This window comes from Artibeus jamaicensis, unplaced genomic scaffold (assembly GCF_021234435.1).
Source record: "Artibeus jamaicensis isolate MK-2021 breed Jamaican fruit bat unplaced genomic scaffold, CSHL_Jam_final contig_3230, whole genome shotgun sequence".
In the NCBI taxonomy this organism is placed as follows: Eukaryota; Metazoa; Chordata; class Mammalia; order Chiroptera; family Phyllostomidae; genus Artibeus; species Artibeus jamaicensis.
Window position 1 is genome coordinate 6,425,524 of NW_026521764.1, and position 19,278 is coordinate 6,444,801.

Genomic DNA, 19,278 nt, shown 5'->3' on the forward strand with positions numbered 1-19,278 from the left:
TAGGGACAGCCTTTTCATTGTTTTCCCTGGCTCCTAAAGCAAATCCAATTTGGAAAATAAAAATAGAAAATTACCCTGTGCTGGGCTAACATTGATTTATGCATCTCAGCTCCTCTGCCAATACCTCCATCAGTACCCATAAGCCTAAAAGGATTTGTTCATGCTGAAGAACTGTGTGACTTTAGAATAAGCTTATGAAAATTGATGCAGTACGAGAGTGTACCTACCTATGTCTATTATGGGCTTCAGAGGGTAAGTGGCCCCCTTCTCCAGCAAACCATCTAAGATTGCCATTCTTTCCCACCCCTCTCCTAAAGGCCCAGAGTAGATGGGTTCAGTTCCCTCTCCTCTGTGCCTTACCCAGAGAGTACTGCTCAATTAATTAATGGATACCAGATGTATAAAGGAGTGAGTGTGGGATTATGGCCCAGCAAAATTCACAGGGCAACCATATGAGACCACAATGAGCCAAATTTAGATGTGCTCGGATATGTATTACCCGTGAGCTTCGGGAATCTCCCCACTCTTTATCCTCCTTGCCTTCCCAGGACCCCAGGGTTTTTTTGTTTGTTTGTGTTTTAAGAAAACAACAAAAAGACAGAAAGAAGACTGCGACAGGAAGACTGCAGTAGGATAAATATTCAAAAGAAGGCTGCAAGGAATTTCAAAGCTGAGCACCAGACAGAGTTACTGCTCCCTATTTTCAGAAAAAGATAACTAAATACATAAATATACCCTTCATTCAGTTACAGGCTGACGTTCCCACCCTGGAGCTGCAGAGTGCACGCCTGAGCACCCATGCTCTGGTAGGTTCTGCGGCAGGCTTCCCTCAGCCGGGAAGAACAGAAGAGGTTGCGGTTGTAGGTCTTGTTCACAGTGAGGAAGCCGCAGTAGCTCACCAAGTTCAGTCCTTGGAAAGGAGCCACGGTGCTCAGTCATCTCCCTAGTGGGGGAAATTGTACCCAAGGATTAGAGAAATAATTCAGGGTTAGCAGAACCCTGCCCTCCCCCGACCCTGGGACCAGGGCTGGGGTGGAGTCACCAGGGAGGCAACGAGGGGTGGGCAGAAGGGTGCCAGTGGTAGCGAATTCCAGTGTGTTCAGGACAAGTGCACATGTTCAACACGCACAACTTAGCCAAGGACAGTGACATCTTTCAGCTTTTCCTGGGGGTCCCCAATGATAACTTATGAGTGATGATAAGATTTTTATTAAGAGAGGAAAAAGATCACCTAATCTCAGCCCCACTCTAGAAAGGTAAGTAAACCGAGGTATTCGCATTGGGCAACCTGGAAGGCCAGGGCAAAATAAAGTCACCTGACCCCAAAGGAGGGGCTGCAAGGAAGACAAGATCGCTAAGTAGCCCTCAGCCTGGGGGGGCTGTGCTCTCCGCATCGCCTTTATCATGAAAGCCAAGGGCCTGCTACCTCCATTAAGGGAGATGGACTGAGGCCACGGGGAGTGGGGACAGCTGAGGACAACCAGGGAGGGCGGGGAGAGGCAGACGGTGAGACTGGGGTTGACCTCGTGTCTACTCAGAGGGAGCCAAATAGGACAGTGGGACAGTTGTAGAGAGCAGAGGTCCTGGCTGTCTTATGGCAGCAAAGGGAAAGGAACAGGGCAGGGTCAGGGGAAAGGAAATGCTCACGCCACTAAGGCTACTCAGGAGGAAATCATACTAGTGGGAGAGAGCACTTAAAAGGCCACTGTACACTAGGTGGGAAGTATAATTATTACCCCCACTTCAGAGGTGAGAAACTGAAGCACAGACAGGCGAAGTGACTTGCCCAAGGTCGCACAGCTGGTCGTGAAGGGAAGCCGAGGCCAGACCTGGGAGTCAGAGTGTGCCCCCTCCCCCACCCTCAGCACTGCTCCGCACTGGAGAGTTAGTCATAAGGTGTAAACAATTATGACTAGGGAAGCAGTGATTTGGGAGTGGAGAAGGATCTCATTCAGGAGAATGCAAAGGGGGACCTGACCCCCAGGGCCTCTTGCTAAACTTTCACCAGCAAGCGCACTGCTGCCCTGGGCCACAGCTTCCTCTTTGCAAACCAACCTGCCTCCCAAAGGGAAACTGTCCTCTGTACCACACTGCTGCTTTTCCCTAGGACTTCGCTGATGCTAGCACTGCTACTGACCAGCAGCTCTGTGACCACCTTTTTGTGGGCAAAGATTGGGCCTCTCTGGGCTCCAGTTTCTCACCTAGGAAAGGTGGATGATGTTAAGTCCACACCTGTAAAACCTGTAGAAAAGAAGCCGGTTTGCAGGGAGTATTGCTGTTGTTATCTTTTTTTTAAACTTTTTTATTGATTATGCCATTACATTTGTTCTATTCCTCCCCCCGTCCCCTCCACCCTGCATACCCCTCCCCCACCATTTCCCCCTTTAGTTCATGAACACGTCTCAAATTCTTTAGATTCTGTATTTCCCCTACTATTCTTACCCTCCCCCTATCTATTTTCTATCTACTGTCTATGTTACTTATTTTCTGTACCTTCTCCCCCCTTCTCCTTCTCCCACTCCCCTGTTGCTAACCCTCCATGTGATCTTCATTTCTATGGTTCTGCTCCTGATCTAGCTGTCCTCTTAATTTGCTTTTGTTTTAGGTGTGGTTCTTAATAACTGTGAGTTTGCTGTCCTTTCACTGTTCATCTTTTTTATCTTCTTTTTCTTAGGTAAGTCCCTTTAACATTTCATATAATAAGGGCTTGGTGATGATGAACTCCTTGAATTTGGTCTTATCTGAGAAGCACTTTATCTGTCCTTCCATTCTAAATGAAAGTTTTGCTGGATAGAGCAATCTTGGTTGTAGGTCTTTGGTTTTCATGACTTGGAATACCTCTTTCCAGCCCCTTCTTGCCTGTAAGATCTCTTGAGAAATCAGCTGACAGTCTGATGGGAACTCCTTTGTAGGTGACTGTCCCCTTAGCTCTTGCTGCTTCTAGGATTCTCTCCTTCATATGAATCTTGGCTAATGTAATTATGATGTGCCTTGGTGTGTTTCTTCTTGGGTCCAACTTCTTTGGGACTCTCTGAGCTTCCTGGACTTCCTGGAAGTCTATTTCCTCTGCCAGAATGGGGAAGTTCTCTTTTATTATTTGTTCAAATAAGGTTTCCACTCGTGACTCTTCCCCTTCTGGTACCCCTATAATTCGGATGTTGGAACGTTTAAACATGTCCTGGAGGTTCCTAAGCCTCTCCTCATTTTTTTGAATTCTTGTTTCTTCATTCTTTTCTGTTTGATCATTTTTTTCTTCCTTCTGGTCCACTCCATTGATTTGAGTCCCAATCTCCTTTCCATTACTATTGATTTCCTTTGCATTACCATTCATTTCAGTTAGTTTAGCTTTCATATGTTTCTCTAATTTGTGACTAAAATCAACCAGTTCTGTGAGCATCCTGATAACCAGTGTTTTGAACTGTGCATCTGAAAGTTTGGCTATTTCTTCATTGCTTAGATTTATCGGCTCTGGGGCTCTGAGTTGTTCTTGAGCCATTTTTGGTCTGTTTGCACCATTAAGAGGAGCGAAGCCTTAGTTGTTTACCAGGGCGGGGCCACCCAGGTCGCTGGTTTGTGACGCTGCGTGTGGGGGTGGGGCCAAAGAGAGAGCAATGGCGGTCCTCTCTGCTAGCCTAGTCCGTCCTGTCCCACCACTCGTCCCGGCCTGTTTATCCAGAATTGTGCGAGCCTGTTGCCCCGCGCCGTGAGGTCTCAATGCTCGCTTCTTCACTGGTTTATCTGCATGCGACCTACCGCAGACAGCCAGCTGCGCCTCTTCCCGGTGCGCTCCCGTGGCTAGCCCGCGATCCGCACCTTCAGCTGCTTGCGCACCACCAGGTCAGGGATCTTTTTGGTCAACCCGCTCTGCTGCTGGCTTCACCCCACTTACCAGTTTAGCTGAGCATTTTTTTTTTGGACTCCATATTGTCGATTTTCTGTGTGGTTTGGTTGTGTTTATTATTGTTAAAAATAGTTGTTCTTAGATTTGGTTGTGCACGGAAGCAAGGTGTTTCCACCTACGCCTACATTTGGTGGAAGTCTTGCTGTTGTTATCTTTGAAATGCACCCACCGAGTGGAAATCGGGGGTATCTGGAGGTAGGGGTGACAGTGAGGATGCAGAAAAGGTGTCAATGGGCAGTTTCCAGAGGATCCTGCTAGGGAAGCTTAATAAGACAAGTATGGGTTCCTGAGTTGGACAGACCCAGGTGTGCAGTCCTGATTAGGCTGTCTAGTGAGTCACTCCACCTCTCTGAGCCTCTTTCCCTTTATGCCAAATGTGGGTGCTGACCTCCCCCATCCTGGGCTTTCTGTGAGGACTGAATGAAAACACGCCGATGAACCCTTCCCATGGAGCTGGACAGAAAATAAGGGCTCAGGTAAAGGGAGGGACGATCATCTGCCCAGGCCACCTTGAGGGCAGTCTAGAAGACTTTGCCTCCTTCTGGCTCAGTCTAGTTCCCCCAGTGAAGGTTGCTTAACCCACACTCATTAGCTCTGCCCCTTCTCTTCCAATGAGATCTACTCCCCTCCAGAAAAAAAGAGAAAAAGGAAGGAGAGAGAAGGATTTGGAGAAAAAGAAAAGGGCGATAGATGTTTAGGGGGTGATGCTCTCTCACCCCACACCCTTCCTCCTGCAGCCATTTCTTCCCTCTCCTCTTCTTTGCTTCCACCTGAACCGGTCCAGAGAATTGTCACCCTCTGGGTTTGGGCAGCCTTTAAAACACTCCTTTGGGGGCCATTTTTAAAACTGAGATATAATCAACCTATAGCATGATGTTAGGTGTACAACCTAATGATTGGACATGTGTATGGACTGCACAGTCATCATCACAATAATGTAGTTACCATCTGTCACCACCCAACTACACATTTTTCCCTTATGATCGCAACCTGTAAGATCTACCCTCTTAGCGACTATCAAATATGCAATACCGTATTATTAGTTATAGTTGCCATGCAGTCCCTTACATCTTAGGATGTACTTCTTTTATAAGTGGAAGTTTGTATGTAAAATACACTTTAGAAATGTTTTTCACAAAACTTAATCTTCTCAAAGTCAGAGAACTCCCCTCAAGGCCTCCAAAACAGGAGGGCAGAGAACTGGAGAGGAGAGACTGGGAATGAGTGAGATGTGAAGCACAGAGGGGTAAGCAGGTGGGGAAGGATTCGTGAAAGAAGACCGTGAAAAATGAGAGGGGTCAAAGTAGAGTGAAAAGAGAGAAAATATACAAGAGAAAGGAGCTGGAGGGGATGGAATATGGGAGTGGGATGATAGGATTTATGTAGCTCTCTGAGACCAGCCCAGCACAAGGTCCACTGGCCTCCTCCAAGAATGACTCAGGTGCCCCTTGCCTTCTGAGCCCTCCCTTTTCTGAGGATCTCAAGTTTTCTCTGCTACCTGTACTTACTCAGGTCCATTTCCTACCTTGCTTTTGAGATTGGGGTCTATTGGAAAACAAGGAATTTGTCCAATTTATCTTTGCACCCCTGGGGGCATATCACACTGACTTACACATTTAAGACGGTACATCCCATACCAGACAATAACATACATAATGAATGAATGTTAATGAATGAACAGATGGATGAATGAATGAATGAACTAAGAGAGGCCACATGAACAATGCACTAGAATAAGGTTGCTTCTACAAAAATCTTTTAAGGCAGGCAGGCTTTATTAAAATCTTAAGAAGTTTAGAGAATACTTTTCTCTGGCCCACAAGAACATGGTTCCCCCATCTCAAATATTAAATTTCTCTTAACAAAACCACAGTAAATAATGAAAAATTCTTTCAACTGAAATGACTTTTTAAATATTTTCAGATTATCGGTTCATCCTTCCAGAGTCTATTACGGAACGTGGACAATAAACCCCCAAGATGTAGAATTCTTTTCTTCCTGGAACTGGGACTCACAATACAAATGTTCAAAACCATTAAAGAAAGGAAAACGGCTTCTTAGAGGCAATTTCACTTCCTCCTTGTTATTTACTGCGGTAGCTTCTTAGAGGCAATTTCACTTCCTCCTTGTTATTTACTGCGGTTCACAGTGCTTGTGATGTTACTAAAATCAAAAAGATCTTAGTGTAACCAAGGAGGGCACAACCCGCACATTCGCTGAGACTTGGGCCACCACCAGTACAGACGAGACATGACCGGACACTAAGTAATAGTAAATTAAGAAGTAATAGCTAATTATTCTTTAAAATTTGTGAAAATGCAGTGTTTGTAAACATGCTAAAATTTGCCTCCTAGATTCATTTTGCTTTAGGGAGGAAGGATGTGTTCTAGCTGCAGAGAAAGTAAACATGCACTTATAATTACATAACACTAAGCCAGCTAACTAGGGGTTTTAAAAATAAAAATTTCCCTTTTTTTTAAAAATAAAATTTTTCCCCCCTCTTTGTGAATGACTGTTCATTTCAAAAATTTCCATTGCAGTGTTAAGACTCACATTCTTAAGCTTTTGACAGACTCAACAAACAAAAGAGATTTAGGGGAATGAGCTGACCAGCTGTCCAGAGTTTCCTGAGCTTTCAGTAAAGAAGACAAATAAAATTATCTTTAACTATGTTATCAGGGCTGCATGTGAATACCCATATGTACCAGATTTTAGATCAACCATTTAAAACTCCAATAGAAGATTCTGATGCTGTAACAGAACGTTAGAAAGTGACAGCACAACAGATTTAATATTTTATTATTTATTTATTTTTAAATATATTTTATTGATTATGCGATTACAGTTGTCCCCCCTTTGTTTCCCTCTGCCCTGCACACCTTCTCCCATCTGCTTTCCCTGCTTTTGTTCTTGTTTATTGGTTGAACATGTAAGCTCTTTGATTTCTACATTTCCTATACTATTCTTAAGCTCCCCCTATTTTCTACCTTCCATTTATGCTACTATTCTCTGCGCCTTTTTCCCCCATTCTCCCCCTCGCCACCTGCTGCTGATAACACTCCATGTGATCGCCATTTCTGTGATTTTGTTCCTGTTCTAGTTGTTTGCTTAGCTAGTTTTTGTTTTTGTTTTTGTTTTTTTTAGGTTCAGTTGTTAATAGCTGTGAGTTTGTTGTCATTTTACTGTTTATATTTTTATCTTCTTTTTCTTAGATAAGTCCCTTTAATATTTTATAATAAGGGCTAGGTGATGATGAACTCCTTTAACTTGACCTTCTCTGGGAAGCATTTTATCTGCCCTTTCATTCTAAATGATAGCTTTGCTGGATAGGGTAATCTTGGATGTAGGTCCTTGCCTTTCATGACTTCAAATACTTCTTTCCAGCCCCTTCTTGACTACAAGGTTTCTTTTGAGAAATCAGCTGATAGTCTTATGGGAACTCCTTTGTAGGTAACTGTCTCCTTTTAGCTTGTTGCTTTTAAGATTCTCTCCTTATCTTTAATCTTGGCTAATGTAATTATGATGTACCTTAGTGTGTGCTTCCTGAGGTCCAACTTCTTTGGGACTATCTGAGCTTCCTGGTCTTCCTGAAAGTGTATTTCCTTTGCCAGATTGGGGAAATTCTCCTTCATTATTTTTTCAACTAAGTTTTCAATTTCTTGTTCTTCCTCTTTTCCTTCTGGCACCCCTATGATTTGGATGTTGGAACATTTAAAGTTGTCCCAGAGCTTCCCAAGCCTCTCCTCATTTTTTTGAATTCTTGTTTCTTCATTCTGTTCTGGTTGAATGTTTCTTTCTTCCTTCCAGTCCAAACCATTGATATGAGTCCCAGTTTCCTTCCTGTCACTGTTGGTTTCCTGTACTTTTTCCTTTATTTCACTTTTCATAGGCTTCACTTTTTCCTCTATTTTGTGACTATAATTAGCCAATTCTGTGAGCATCCTGATTACCAGTGTTTTGAACTATGCATCTGATAGGCTGGCTAGCTCTTCGTCACTTAGTTGTATTTTTTGTGGAGCTTTAATTTGTTCTTTCATTTGAGCCTTTTTTTTTTTTGTCTCAGCATGCCTGTTACATAGTAAGGGGAAGAGTCTTAGGTGTTTACCATGGCAAGGCAACCCATGATGGCTGTGTTGTGACGCTGTATGTCAGAAAGGGGTCTGAGAGGGAACAATGCCACTGTTCAGCTCTCTGCTGGATTTCAGTCACTTCTCCCACTACCCACAATCAAATTGGGCCCTTCTGGTGCTGACTCCCTGGGTGGGTGGGCTTGTGTACGTTCTAGGACTCTGTGGGTCTCTCCAACAAACTCTCCAGTGAGGCTGGGAGTTTCTTCTGCTGCCACCACAACCCCCACAGGTGTTTTCAATCAGAGGTTTAAAGCTTTATTTCCCCGCTGGGGCCCTGGGTTGCATGGTCTGTCCTGCTTCCCAGTTGTTCCTCCCAGTTTATCCGCACGTGAATGTGGAACCATCTGGTCTGCCAGCTGCCATCTTGCGGTGAGTCCTCTCCACCCAGCTGTCTGTCTCCACTCCTCCTTCTGGTCTGGGTGAATGTTTCTTTTTTAACTCCTTGGTTGTTGGACTTCCATACAGTCCAATTTCATGGCAGTTCTGGTTTTTTGTTTTTTGTTTTTAAATTTGTTGTTGTCCTTCTTTTGGTTGTGTGAGGAAATGAAGTGTATCTACCTAGGCCTCCATTTTAGCTGGAAGAGATTTAATATTTTAAATATTGTCACTCCTAAGATGGTGGTCTATCAGGGCTGGCATGGAGGGACAAAAGATGAAACTATCTCCCTCAAAATCTTTCTTTGCTACTGTTGAGGACCATAACTACAAAGCTGGTAGTCAAGAAACAGGACGAGAGAGATGTGGATAATTTCTCGGGTGGATTTCTCTACATGTGTCGCTCTTGATTGCACCAGATGTCTGACAGAGACACATAATGGCCACTTTCACATAATGCCTTTGTTTTAACTGTTTTCCTCATTGAGCTCTTGAGTCAACAGAGATGGGTTTTAATTCCATCTCTGCCACTTCCTAGCTTTAAATACCCCTGAGTAAGATACTAGATTCCTCTGGGCCTCCTTTTTCTCATCTGTAAAATGGGAACAGTAGTTATGCTTTCTTCTTTAGGGTTGCTCTGAGGATGAAATGAACTAATGTGTGTGTAAAGCACAATGCCCGGCACACCGTGAGGTCTAGAATTTAATTCTACAAGTATTTACCAAGTGCCAATTACACAGAGGCACTATGCTAGGTACTGGAGATTTAATTCTTAAAATGTCAGTTCCTTGTTATATTTTCTTACGACTATTACTATTTTCTCCCTGGACTGTGCCAACCAACCAGATAGCTTCCTTCTCAAAATCTGCAGCATGCCCACCTCAAATGCGACTCTTCAGTTTTCTAATATGCACTGCCTTCTTCTTGAATTGTGTCATGTGTGAATATCTGGTCACACTCCGGGAGAGCACAAGCTTCTTAAATGGAAGAAATCAGAGTAGGCATATCACAGAGCAGATGTTGGAAAATGTGGGTCATAAACACATCTCTGCTGATGTTACCTGCACCCCCTTGGACAAATCATGGAAGGCATGCGAGTCTCATCCGTAGATTGGTAGAGCTAGTTATGAGTATTTCATTCCTTCCCAATTCTAACCTAAATTGATTTGTTTTGATTTACTGTTAGTGAACATAATCTAAGTCATCAGTGTGCTCTTACTAAAGACATCAAAATAAATGCATGAGTTCCAACTTAGAAGATTTGGATTAATGATATTTTTTGCCTCTTCATATATGTCTTGTGATATGAGTCTTTCCTGATAGGCTGCCATCTATTCAGGATTTTTCAACAGCAAGTAAAAATGAGTCTTTTCAAAAAACAGACTATATCATTTAACTATATTATTTAACTATATTATCAAATGTACACTCAAGTATGCTGACTACGTCATCAAAGTTTTCCACCTTTTCTGAGAAAAGAGATTGTGAAACACAGAAACAATGGGTATTTCAGGAAAGACATATGAACAGGACTCAAATGCACCCTAAAGATATGATAATATTTTGCTTTTAAACCAAACAACAAAAACAACAATGACATCCTATGGGCTAGGAGAATGTTTCAAATGACAGAAAGTCACTTTATTTGAACTTTCCATGTGGATTTAGTTTTCATCTTTAAACAGATCACTTCCCTAAAATTTTCAGTGTCACTTCCACATTCCCATGAAATCTACCAACCCACCAGCCTCAGAGGCATTAACTCTGCCCACCCTCCTGTAACAAGGGGCAAACTTCGGTCCTCCAGAGCAAACACCAAAGCCTGTGATGGTATCTATGCACTGGATGCCATGCCTCTCCGCTAGTCAAAGAAAGGGCTCCAGCAAGAGCTGCCCCACCCAACCAACCTTCCCCTTCTGCTAGACCATTTCTCAAAGGCTCTTCCTGATTCCACGGCTTCCCCCAGCCACCACCCCATTTCTCTGCTTCCTTTCAATATCAGCTCCTCAAACAGCTGCCTATATACTCTTATAGTTAGTTCAGGAGCCTCCTGAGGTTTAGAAAGATTAATTTATCTACACAGTGATTTACCTAAGCATTAAGATCAGAATATGGGCATAAAATTTAGTTTCTGATGATACCAAATGACAACTCTTTTCCCATTAATAATAACAAAAGAAAATCCCATTTGCAAACAATATTTAGAGAGCAATTTATGGGATATTAAGTGTTTCCACGTGCATTTCTCATCTGTTTCTTATAATACCCCTGCAGTTTGGTAAGCTGTCACATCTCCATCTTATTAATGAGGGAACTCAGGCCCAGGCTGTTCGGGTGGTAACCTGCCAGGCAAGGGGGCCCAGCACAGTGGCTGTGAACATAGATTCTGCAGTGGGGTTCTCTGGGTGTGGACCCTGCCTCTGCCAGCTGATGTCTGTGTGACTGTGAAAAGGAACTTCATCTATTTCTGCTTAGTTTCTTGTGTGTTCCTTGGTTCCTTGAGTTGTCCAGATGTTTAACTTGATTTAAATATTAGTGGGATACTTGGAACCTGCAACTGACACACAGTCAGTTTTAAGATTGGTTAACCTTACTAAGTGTCCAGTGGTAGACCAGCACTGTACTAGTTTTGTAAACAGAAGTTCAGGGACTCGCCCACTAGATAAACTGGCCCCAACAAACCCTCATCTTAGCTCATAACTCAAATAATATATGACAGCCAATCATTAGTATGTGAACTAAAAAGAGTGAGCAAAAAATATCAGAATACATTTTGGATCCTGGAGAATAATTACTTAGAAAAACAACAACTACTGAAAGTATACCACGGGTTTTCTGATTGAACTTACCTTCTGTGACATTCCCAGCTTCAATGTAGGGAGTAGGAACTAGTGGCTGCCTTGCGTCTCCCTCTTTAGGCACAGAACCAAAGATATTTCTGAGCATGAACTGAAGCAGCCCACTGCCACAAGGGTGGAGCATTAGCAGGATCAACAAAATAGCCTTCTTCCACATGGCACCGGCCAGATGCTCTCAGCCTAGGATGAAAACAGTAACAGTCCTCATGAATCAGAAGAGTAAATAGTTCCCTAGCCTTTTTACATGCAAGACAGTAATTTATTCACTCAAAGAAAACTTTGTGTGTAAAGGTCCTTTGCTAAGCACCTTGGATACCACCTAACTAAAACAGACTCAATCCCTGCTCACTCTCAAATTAACAGTCTACTGGGGGGCTGGGTTATGCAAGAGATTTACTATTTAACTGGAGAAACAATTTGTATTTCTAATACTATGGTCTGGAAAGCAAATTCAACAGAGGATTAAAGTCTCAAGACAACAAAGGCTCTGTAATTAATCACGAAAAGAGTGATCGTGACAGTTTACCCACTATGGGAAGACCGAGGATAGAGAACACATTTCGGGCTGAGGGAAGTGAGGAAAGCCTTAGCAAGCTCAGGTGTGACAGGAAGGCAGGTGGGCCTCAGAGAGGCAGGAGAAATGGGGTAGACACCACCAGTGGGAGGAATATTGTGAGCAATGGTGGGACCTTTGCAGGGAAATTTAAAATCAACAAAACGGGTTTCTTATTCCCTCTGCCATCTCTTACAAAGTCAGTCACCCTTGTATTCAAAAACCAAAAAAGAGAAAAGGAAGAGAGGGAGGATTCCACAACTATCTTCAGGTCCCTGTCCCTTGGCTTCAAACTTGATTCACACAAATTTCCAAGGTTCTTCCAATCTGATGTTTGCTTTCAGTGTTCATGTGGGCTGATAATAATAATGGCCTAAAATTGTATGATGATTTCCCTAACTTGTAAATAAACATGTCAATTGTATTTACAATGGGCTTCCTTTTGCATTTTTAGCTGATTTGATCTCTTAATAACTTCACCGGGAGAGCGAGGATCATTATCACCAGTGTTATTTAAGATAATGTGACTCCAGAGTGTGCCTCACGCACGGTGTGAGAGTGGAGGAATCAGAACTCGAACTCACCCAGGGTCAGGATGAGGGAATGAATTGAGTCTGGTAGCAATGCAGGGTCCAATCTCATCTCTTTTCTAAAATTTTGATATTGTTTTCAAAAAGGGTTTTTTGAAAACAATGAAGAAAAAAATGAAGGGGGCCTTCATTTTTATTCTTTTCAAATAGTGTATTCAAACACCATTTATCTTGATGACTGAGGTTTCCTGGCACTGTTATTAAGTGTTTCACCCAAGGCGGGCACCTTGCTTCCTTCACCTAAATGCTGACCCTGTGAAGCATTACGATGCCCTACATCAGTGCTGGCACATGACTAGGCATCGCCACTGTTTAAGCGTGATCCAAGTTTTTGGCTCTGAAGTCTGAGTAGAATACATGAAATAAATAAATACTCCGTTCACTGAAGTTACTGGATGCAAAATGAAATATGCAATTATGCAAACAATATGCCTACCTTTTGGTGCTTTAAAATGCCAAACCATTATAACATCTTAAAAACATAACATGTGTAAAAAATCTATTACCACTTGCTTATCACAACCCAATTTGGAATAATATGAAAATGCTGGTTGTAGCAAATTTTAAAATATTTTCAAGCCACATTTCCCCAATAAGATAAAAATTTACAATTGTAATAGGATTGAATGTATAATCTTTGTATAGAATTATATATTCAACATGTAAAACACTTAATAAAGTCTCCATACTTAACTAAACAAGTCCAATCATACACAGTCTGTAGTTATAATTTGCTTTAGCCTATTATTGACTATAATTATGAACAAAATGAATTTAGAAACCGAAATTAGGTTCCCAAGAAGCCCAAGGGTAATGATCACTATGGCACTAATAAAATATTTTTAAAATTATGTGACCTTGTTATGCTGATGTTTTAATAACAGCCACTTTCAGGGAATGCTTGAAGTCAACAATCTTACTCTCTAGCTGGTTTAAAAAAATCTATGGTATTAAAACATACTGGAAGAAGCTCTTCCAGTAAAAGGTTGTTTTTCCTGGGGGCAGAAATGAGACACTAATCATGCCATCTAATTTCTCAGGCTTGCTGCTGCAAACCTCCGGCTCCCTTTAATGGAAGGCATTAATATTTGAACAACCAGGGTAGTTAGAGCCCTTCCCATGTAAGCAGATGTTGACTCAAAGATGTTAGAGAAAGGTGAAACTGTTCTCATTTTAAATGACATATCTAATTCATAAAAGTTTAGAGTTGGGTCATTTTAGCAGCCCTCATTAACATTTAATCAAACAAGTGTTAAAGTCGTGGTTTCCGGTGTAGGTGAATTAAAGCAACATTTTTCATTTCCTGGTTTTCATTGAGCAGTTGGAATTCCTAAAGTGGGCTATGCCGCCATCTCCCCTAATGAAAGGAAAACTGTTGTCATAGTTTTCTTCATGTCCTCCTCAAATGTTTTGCTTATCCTAAACTAGCCTGAATTTCTTTTACTTTTTGATCATCGAGTACTTCTAAACTAATAAACATTGTACCAGAAGCTACTATCTATAGAGGTGAAAGAAAAAATTATTCACCATATACTTTATCATATGTCTATTTGAAATAATATGAAAACATTGGCACTATTTTCAATTCAAATACATCATATCAAAGGATTCAGGCAAACTGTTCCATTTAATACACGTTTAGAAACAGAACAAAATCTAGGAATATTGGCAGAATCAAATAAGCTAAAGGTCAAAAGCATATGATTTGCTAAAACTGTCTTACTAAATATTAAATATTACAGTTGAAAACTATGTGGACAATGTATAATTTTTATATAAGCAAAGTTATTTATCACAGTGTTTTGAAGAATAATAAAAACAGTCAACAATGTAAAAACTTAAGTGAGTTCCTGTACACCAAAAAGATGAAATCATAAATTGCAATTAATATGACTGCTAATAATGCTTTGAAAAATACACGAAAATATCAGGTAAATAAAAGCAGGCTATTAAATTGGATATTGGTATTTTCTCTTCATTTAATACTTCTTAAGAATTTCTAAATTTTCTACCATTCATCTTATAGTCAGAAAAAAATAGTTTTTGGTTTTGAAGACAAAGTGAAACAGCTAATAAACATGGCAAAACAAATGCTTGTTTTTTTCTCCCTTATTACTACTGGTTAGAGCCTCTTGTGTTTCCTAGGAGTGACGTTCTGTTTGTTCTTTTACAGTAGGTTTTCCTTTTTCTGACATCCTGATCTCCTGAAGCCATAGGACCTCAGAGACTCAGAGTGTTTTTTCTTTGGTAAATAGAAGGCTCTGCATAAACGTGAGATTGCTATAATAATAGTTATTATTCCTACATTTGTGTTTAATTCTGCCAGAAATAGAGTGTATAACAGATGTCCATATAATTGGTACGAGGCAAATACTTGTTGAATGAATGGATCCAAAAAATGAATCATGATATTTTGGACCTAGATGAGATAATACATGCTCATATGGCCCAATTTTTCATCTTACCGACTAGGGAAACTGAAGCCAGAAAATTCAGTAAGTGACTTGCTTAAGATTACACCACTGGTGAGCAATAGGGCCAAGCAAGACTCAAAGCCAGGATTTGTTTATGGCTCGAGATCCATAAACTTCATTCCTCTCTCGCATCTTTGGTTACAGTTGCATTCAGATAGTCTGACTCTTATGGTCTCAACAGATAATGCAGCCTGCAGTGGTCCTAGACCCTTTCAAATACTGGTAGAGGATGTAGTAAAGTAAATAAATAAATAAAAAGAAACACCAGTGAGTAAATCTTTCCAGAGAAATTTGGTTTTTAGAAAGAGTTTGTATTGATCCAGGGTCAGCCGAGACTGATTCAGTGGGCTGTGGGCAGGACAGTGACTTCTCTGTGTCCCAGTCGGTGTGTTAGAACCAATGAGCAAATGTCCAGGAACCTGGTGAACCACTTGTTGGACATGGCCACAGTTACAAATTACACTACAAAAATTTACCATTAAATAAGTTATATTAAAAAGATGTCACACATACTCAACATTCATCACTTCTGAACTATTTCACTGCATTTGACTATTCTCTCTGCTCTGCAGTTAAGTTTTTTCTGTGTGTCTGGTGGATAGATTATATAATGGTTTGCTACTGCATGGTTCACTCCAACTCAGTGTTTAGTGATGTCTGTCGACAGCTTACTGTCAACCATAGTAGGAATATTTACATCATGGACATCAGCAAACACCACTGGCCAGGGCTTCCCTGCCGCACCTCCCAAGAGCCAGTTTTGAATATATACCTGCACATGCTGGTCTCATGTCTTTTATCTGAAAAACGAGCTGGAAACCACTTTCTATCAACTCACAGTTTAATTCCAATGGAAACAGCCAGCATAAGAGGCAAAAGGGAAAATCCTGCCAAGTTGTCATCTATGTGTGGAAGAGACCCGTGACACACTCAGATATGCAAGGCCCCGAGAAGAAAGCTGCCACTGGAAGGCGTGTGTTCTACCAACGAAGGAGAATACAAGAACAAAAACTTCAGAATGAGGACAGAAAAGCAAAGCCACCAATTCAAGCAGCCCTGTGTTCTCTTCATTTCTCCTTCCAACTTCTCCATTTCACATTATAGATTATTCCAGTTGCAGGATAAAAAATGTTTATGTAGCCCTGGTCAGGTGGCTCAATGGGTTGTAGTATCGTCCCATACACCAAAACGTGTCAGGTTCAATTCCCAGCCAGGATGCATACCAAGGCTGCAGTTTCTGTTCCCAGTTGAGATGCATACAGGAGCCAACTGATTTATGTTTTTTTTCTCTCTCTCTCTTTTTCTCCCTCTCTCTCTAAAATCAATAAACATACCCTCAGGTGAGGATTTAAAAAATTATTATGTAATAATTGTTATAGCTGCAATTAAAACAGTTGTTTGGGTCCCCCTTATATATTTAACTGACTTAAATAGCTCCCAACATTACAAAACATCCCCTTAAACAAACAAACAAAAACAGGCCAACTAACAGACATTTCCAAGAAATCTGTTATTGAAAAAGGACTCATTCTTCTGTGTCAGGGACGCATTCCTCTGTCGTGTGTATCTAAAGCATCTGAATCCCGTAATAAGGGGCTATTGTGCAACCCTGAGTTAAATAGTAACACTAATCCCAAATCCACCTATTTTTCGAAAAAGATTTCTGGACAAACAAATGATAGAAGAAAACCTCTGTTTGGAAGGACCCACTATTCATCTTCCCTATGATGTCATTTTAATTTCTAAAGTTGATCTTTGAAGCCCTCTGTTCCCCGAGAGAGCACAGTGAGGGGCACCTTTTGCTGAAGTGGCCCTGAGACCAAATGCCTATCTCCTTGTCACAGGCCTGCCCCTCTGGCATCAGACCTTTGGTGTCTTACCTTGCAGGTGAATTTGTCGCCCCTATGTCTGCCGTTACATCCTTGGACTCACAGAAAAAGGAGACACACTGGAGTTATGTAGCACACATAGAATGAAAAGAAATCAGGAACAGGAGATAATAATATTATCCAATACCATTGTAGGGAGCTTTACCTTGAAATCTTACTCCAACCAGAGGGATAATTTGAGTGGGGATGGAAGCAAAAGGGAGGCATGTCCCAAAATGTTAGTAAGAGCTATGAAATAGAAAGACCATTCCCATGATCAAAGGCATCATCATGACAATGATAGCAATAATATTAATTATTGAATGCTTCCCTGTGGCAGAACTGTACTAATTGCTTTATCTTTTTATTCCTAACCTTCACCATGCAGGTGCTCTTTTCATCCCATTTTACACATGAGAAACTGAGCCTCAGAGGATTTAACTTACTTGCCCAGGTTCCCATAGCTAATAAGTGGTAGTACAAGGAATTCGGGCACAGGAAGAAGATGGCCATGTGACCACGGAAGCAGAGAAGGGAGTGAGGCATCTGCAAGCCAAGAGTGAGGACGACTGAGAGATGCCAGGAGTTACAATAGGGAAGGAAGCATTCTCTCCTGTAGGGCTCAGAGGGAGCGTGGTCCTGGCTACATGGTGATTTGCACTTGTAGCCTGCAGAACTGAGGGATGAGACGTTTCTGTCATTTTGGCCACCCTGTTTGTGAAATTTTGTTCCAGCTGCCCTAGGACACTAATACATGGAGAGTGGGACCACCCCAGGGGTTGGAAAGGCAGCAATACTATTCTTAGAAAAGCCCTAAGTGCAGTTTCTATAAGGCAAAGTCAGGTGAGGAAACTGAGGCTGAATAGTTTCTCAAGTCCCAGGTTAATTTTCCCAAGCCCCGCCACTCAGACACTAAGTAGTAAAGCTGGAATTTGAAGCCAGGTATAGGTGACTCCAGAGTCCGTGTATTTTCCATATATCACCGTATAAATGACAGACAATAACAAAATCTGCCTCTGGGCAAATTTTGACAGCAGTAGAATTCCAGGTAAACGGGATTATCCCCTTATATTATTTGTAAAATTTATAGGTTCTGGAATAGCAGATGATTTAAGAGCATGTTTATCTGCAAAGAAGTGAACATCACATGCCCAGAGATTGCTTTACAATGGATTTCTGCTGTACTTCCTTTAGTTTTGAAAATAAATTTTTGGTGGGGGTGGCTGAAGCCCTCAGTCCTTTAAGACACAAAAGCAGTGTCTTCCACTGAGAAATTCTTCATTTTTACTGAAGTGAAGGTAGACCTATTCTTTTTAGAATCAGCCTCCTTCTGGCTACCTATTGTAACTGACATGGTAGAAAGAGGAATACGATTTTTTATCATGAGAACTGTACTATGACTTGGATTTTTCACCCATGGGTGTGAATTATGTTGACAAAAATCACAAGTAATTAAGAACAACTCAAAAACTAAACTGATTACCTTCTTCCCTAAACGTATCCCTACTTCTCTATTTTGTCTTGATTGAAAACACGCTCAAGCACTGAAGGCGGACGTCCCGGATTGGTGGGCTTCACCGCTTCCCTCTGGCTGCCTTTCCGCAGCCAGCCCACCACCCATTGACTGTCCTGGATGTTTTTTAAATTCCTCCTCTCCTCTCCAACCCTACTCCCAGGTCCAAATCCAGGTCCTTACCACTACTTACCTGGACCAATGCAAATCTCCAAGCTAATATCTAACCCTGACCTTCACCCCTGCTTGAATGATTTTCCCCATTTGCTGTCGTCTCTCCTATTTTCTGGGCCCATGGGTTTTACCTTTTTTCCATGTTTGTTGTACAGCAATAGGTAACCACTACATAGGCAAGATGCAAGCATAAAGCAGGAAGTGGATAAAAAAGTGGAGGAAGCTAGAGAAGCCAGTGGAAAGGAGATGGCAGAGGACATTGTAGATGTGCTGAGTTTTTATTCTCCAGTGAGTAGGAACTCCTGAGAACTTCGTATTTGTAAAGAATACAATGGCCAGAGTGTAAGGATGCATTTAAACTAAAAAGACAGAAGGCAGAGACACTATTTAGTAGCCTGTATAATAATCCAGAATAAAGATGATAAAACCTAAACTAGGGACAGGAAATAGTAAAAAGAGTAGAACCTTGTGTGTGATGAAATGTATGTTGAAATAGAACAGAATCTAGGATGAGCCCTAAATCTGACTTTGATGGATGGGCAGGTGGTGGTATCATGAACTAAGATTTCCCACTACTTGCTTTTGTCCTGAAATGAATACCTCAGTGCATTTGTGTGTGTGTCTCTCTCTACCTGTGTGTGTGTGTGTAAGAGAGAGAGAGAGAGAATCCCATATCCCTGAGAAGGTGAAAATCAGCTCCCTGGTAATCACACCAAGAATTCCCCAACAGAACACTGATGATGTTCCTACATACCCAAGGCCTCACTGCAGCTGCCAAATGATGGACAATCCTTCCTATCAAGCAGTTACTGATTTCTTACCAATGGGCCCTAGCTGCTCTG

The 19,278-nt window shown here is 41.6% G+C and overlaps 1 protein-coding gene across 1 annotated transcript in view; it reads right to left on the reverse strand.

Moving 5' to 3' along the window:
• CPVL (carboxypeptidase vitellogenic like) overlaps nucleotides 1-11,439 on the reverse strand; it is a 94,170-nt gene extending 82,731 nt beyond the window's left edge. The window contains 2 exon segments of the mRNA XM_053663618.1: nucleotides 845-943; nucleotides 11,256-11,439. Of these exon segments, the coding sequence (XP_053519593.1) occupies nucleotides 845-943; nucleotides 11,256-11,421 (265 nt within the window). The 5' untranslated portion in view covers nucleotides 11,422-11,439.
• Nucleotides 11,440-19,278: the final 7,839 nt, after the last annotated feature.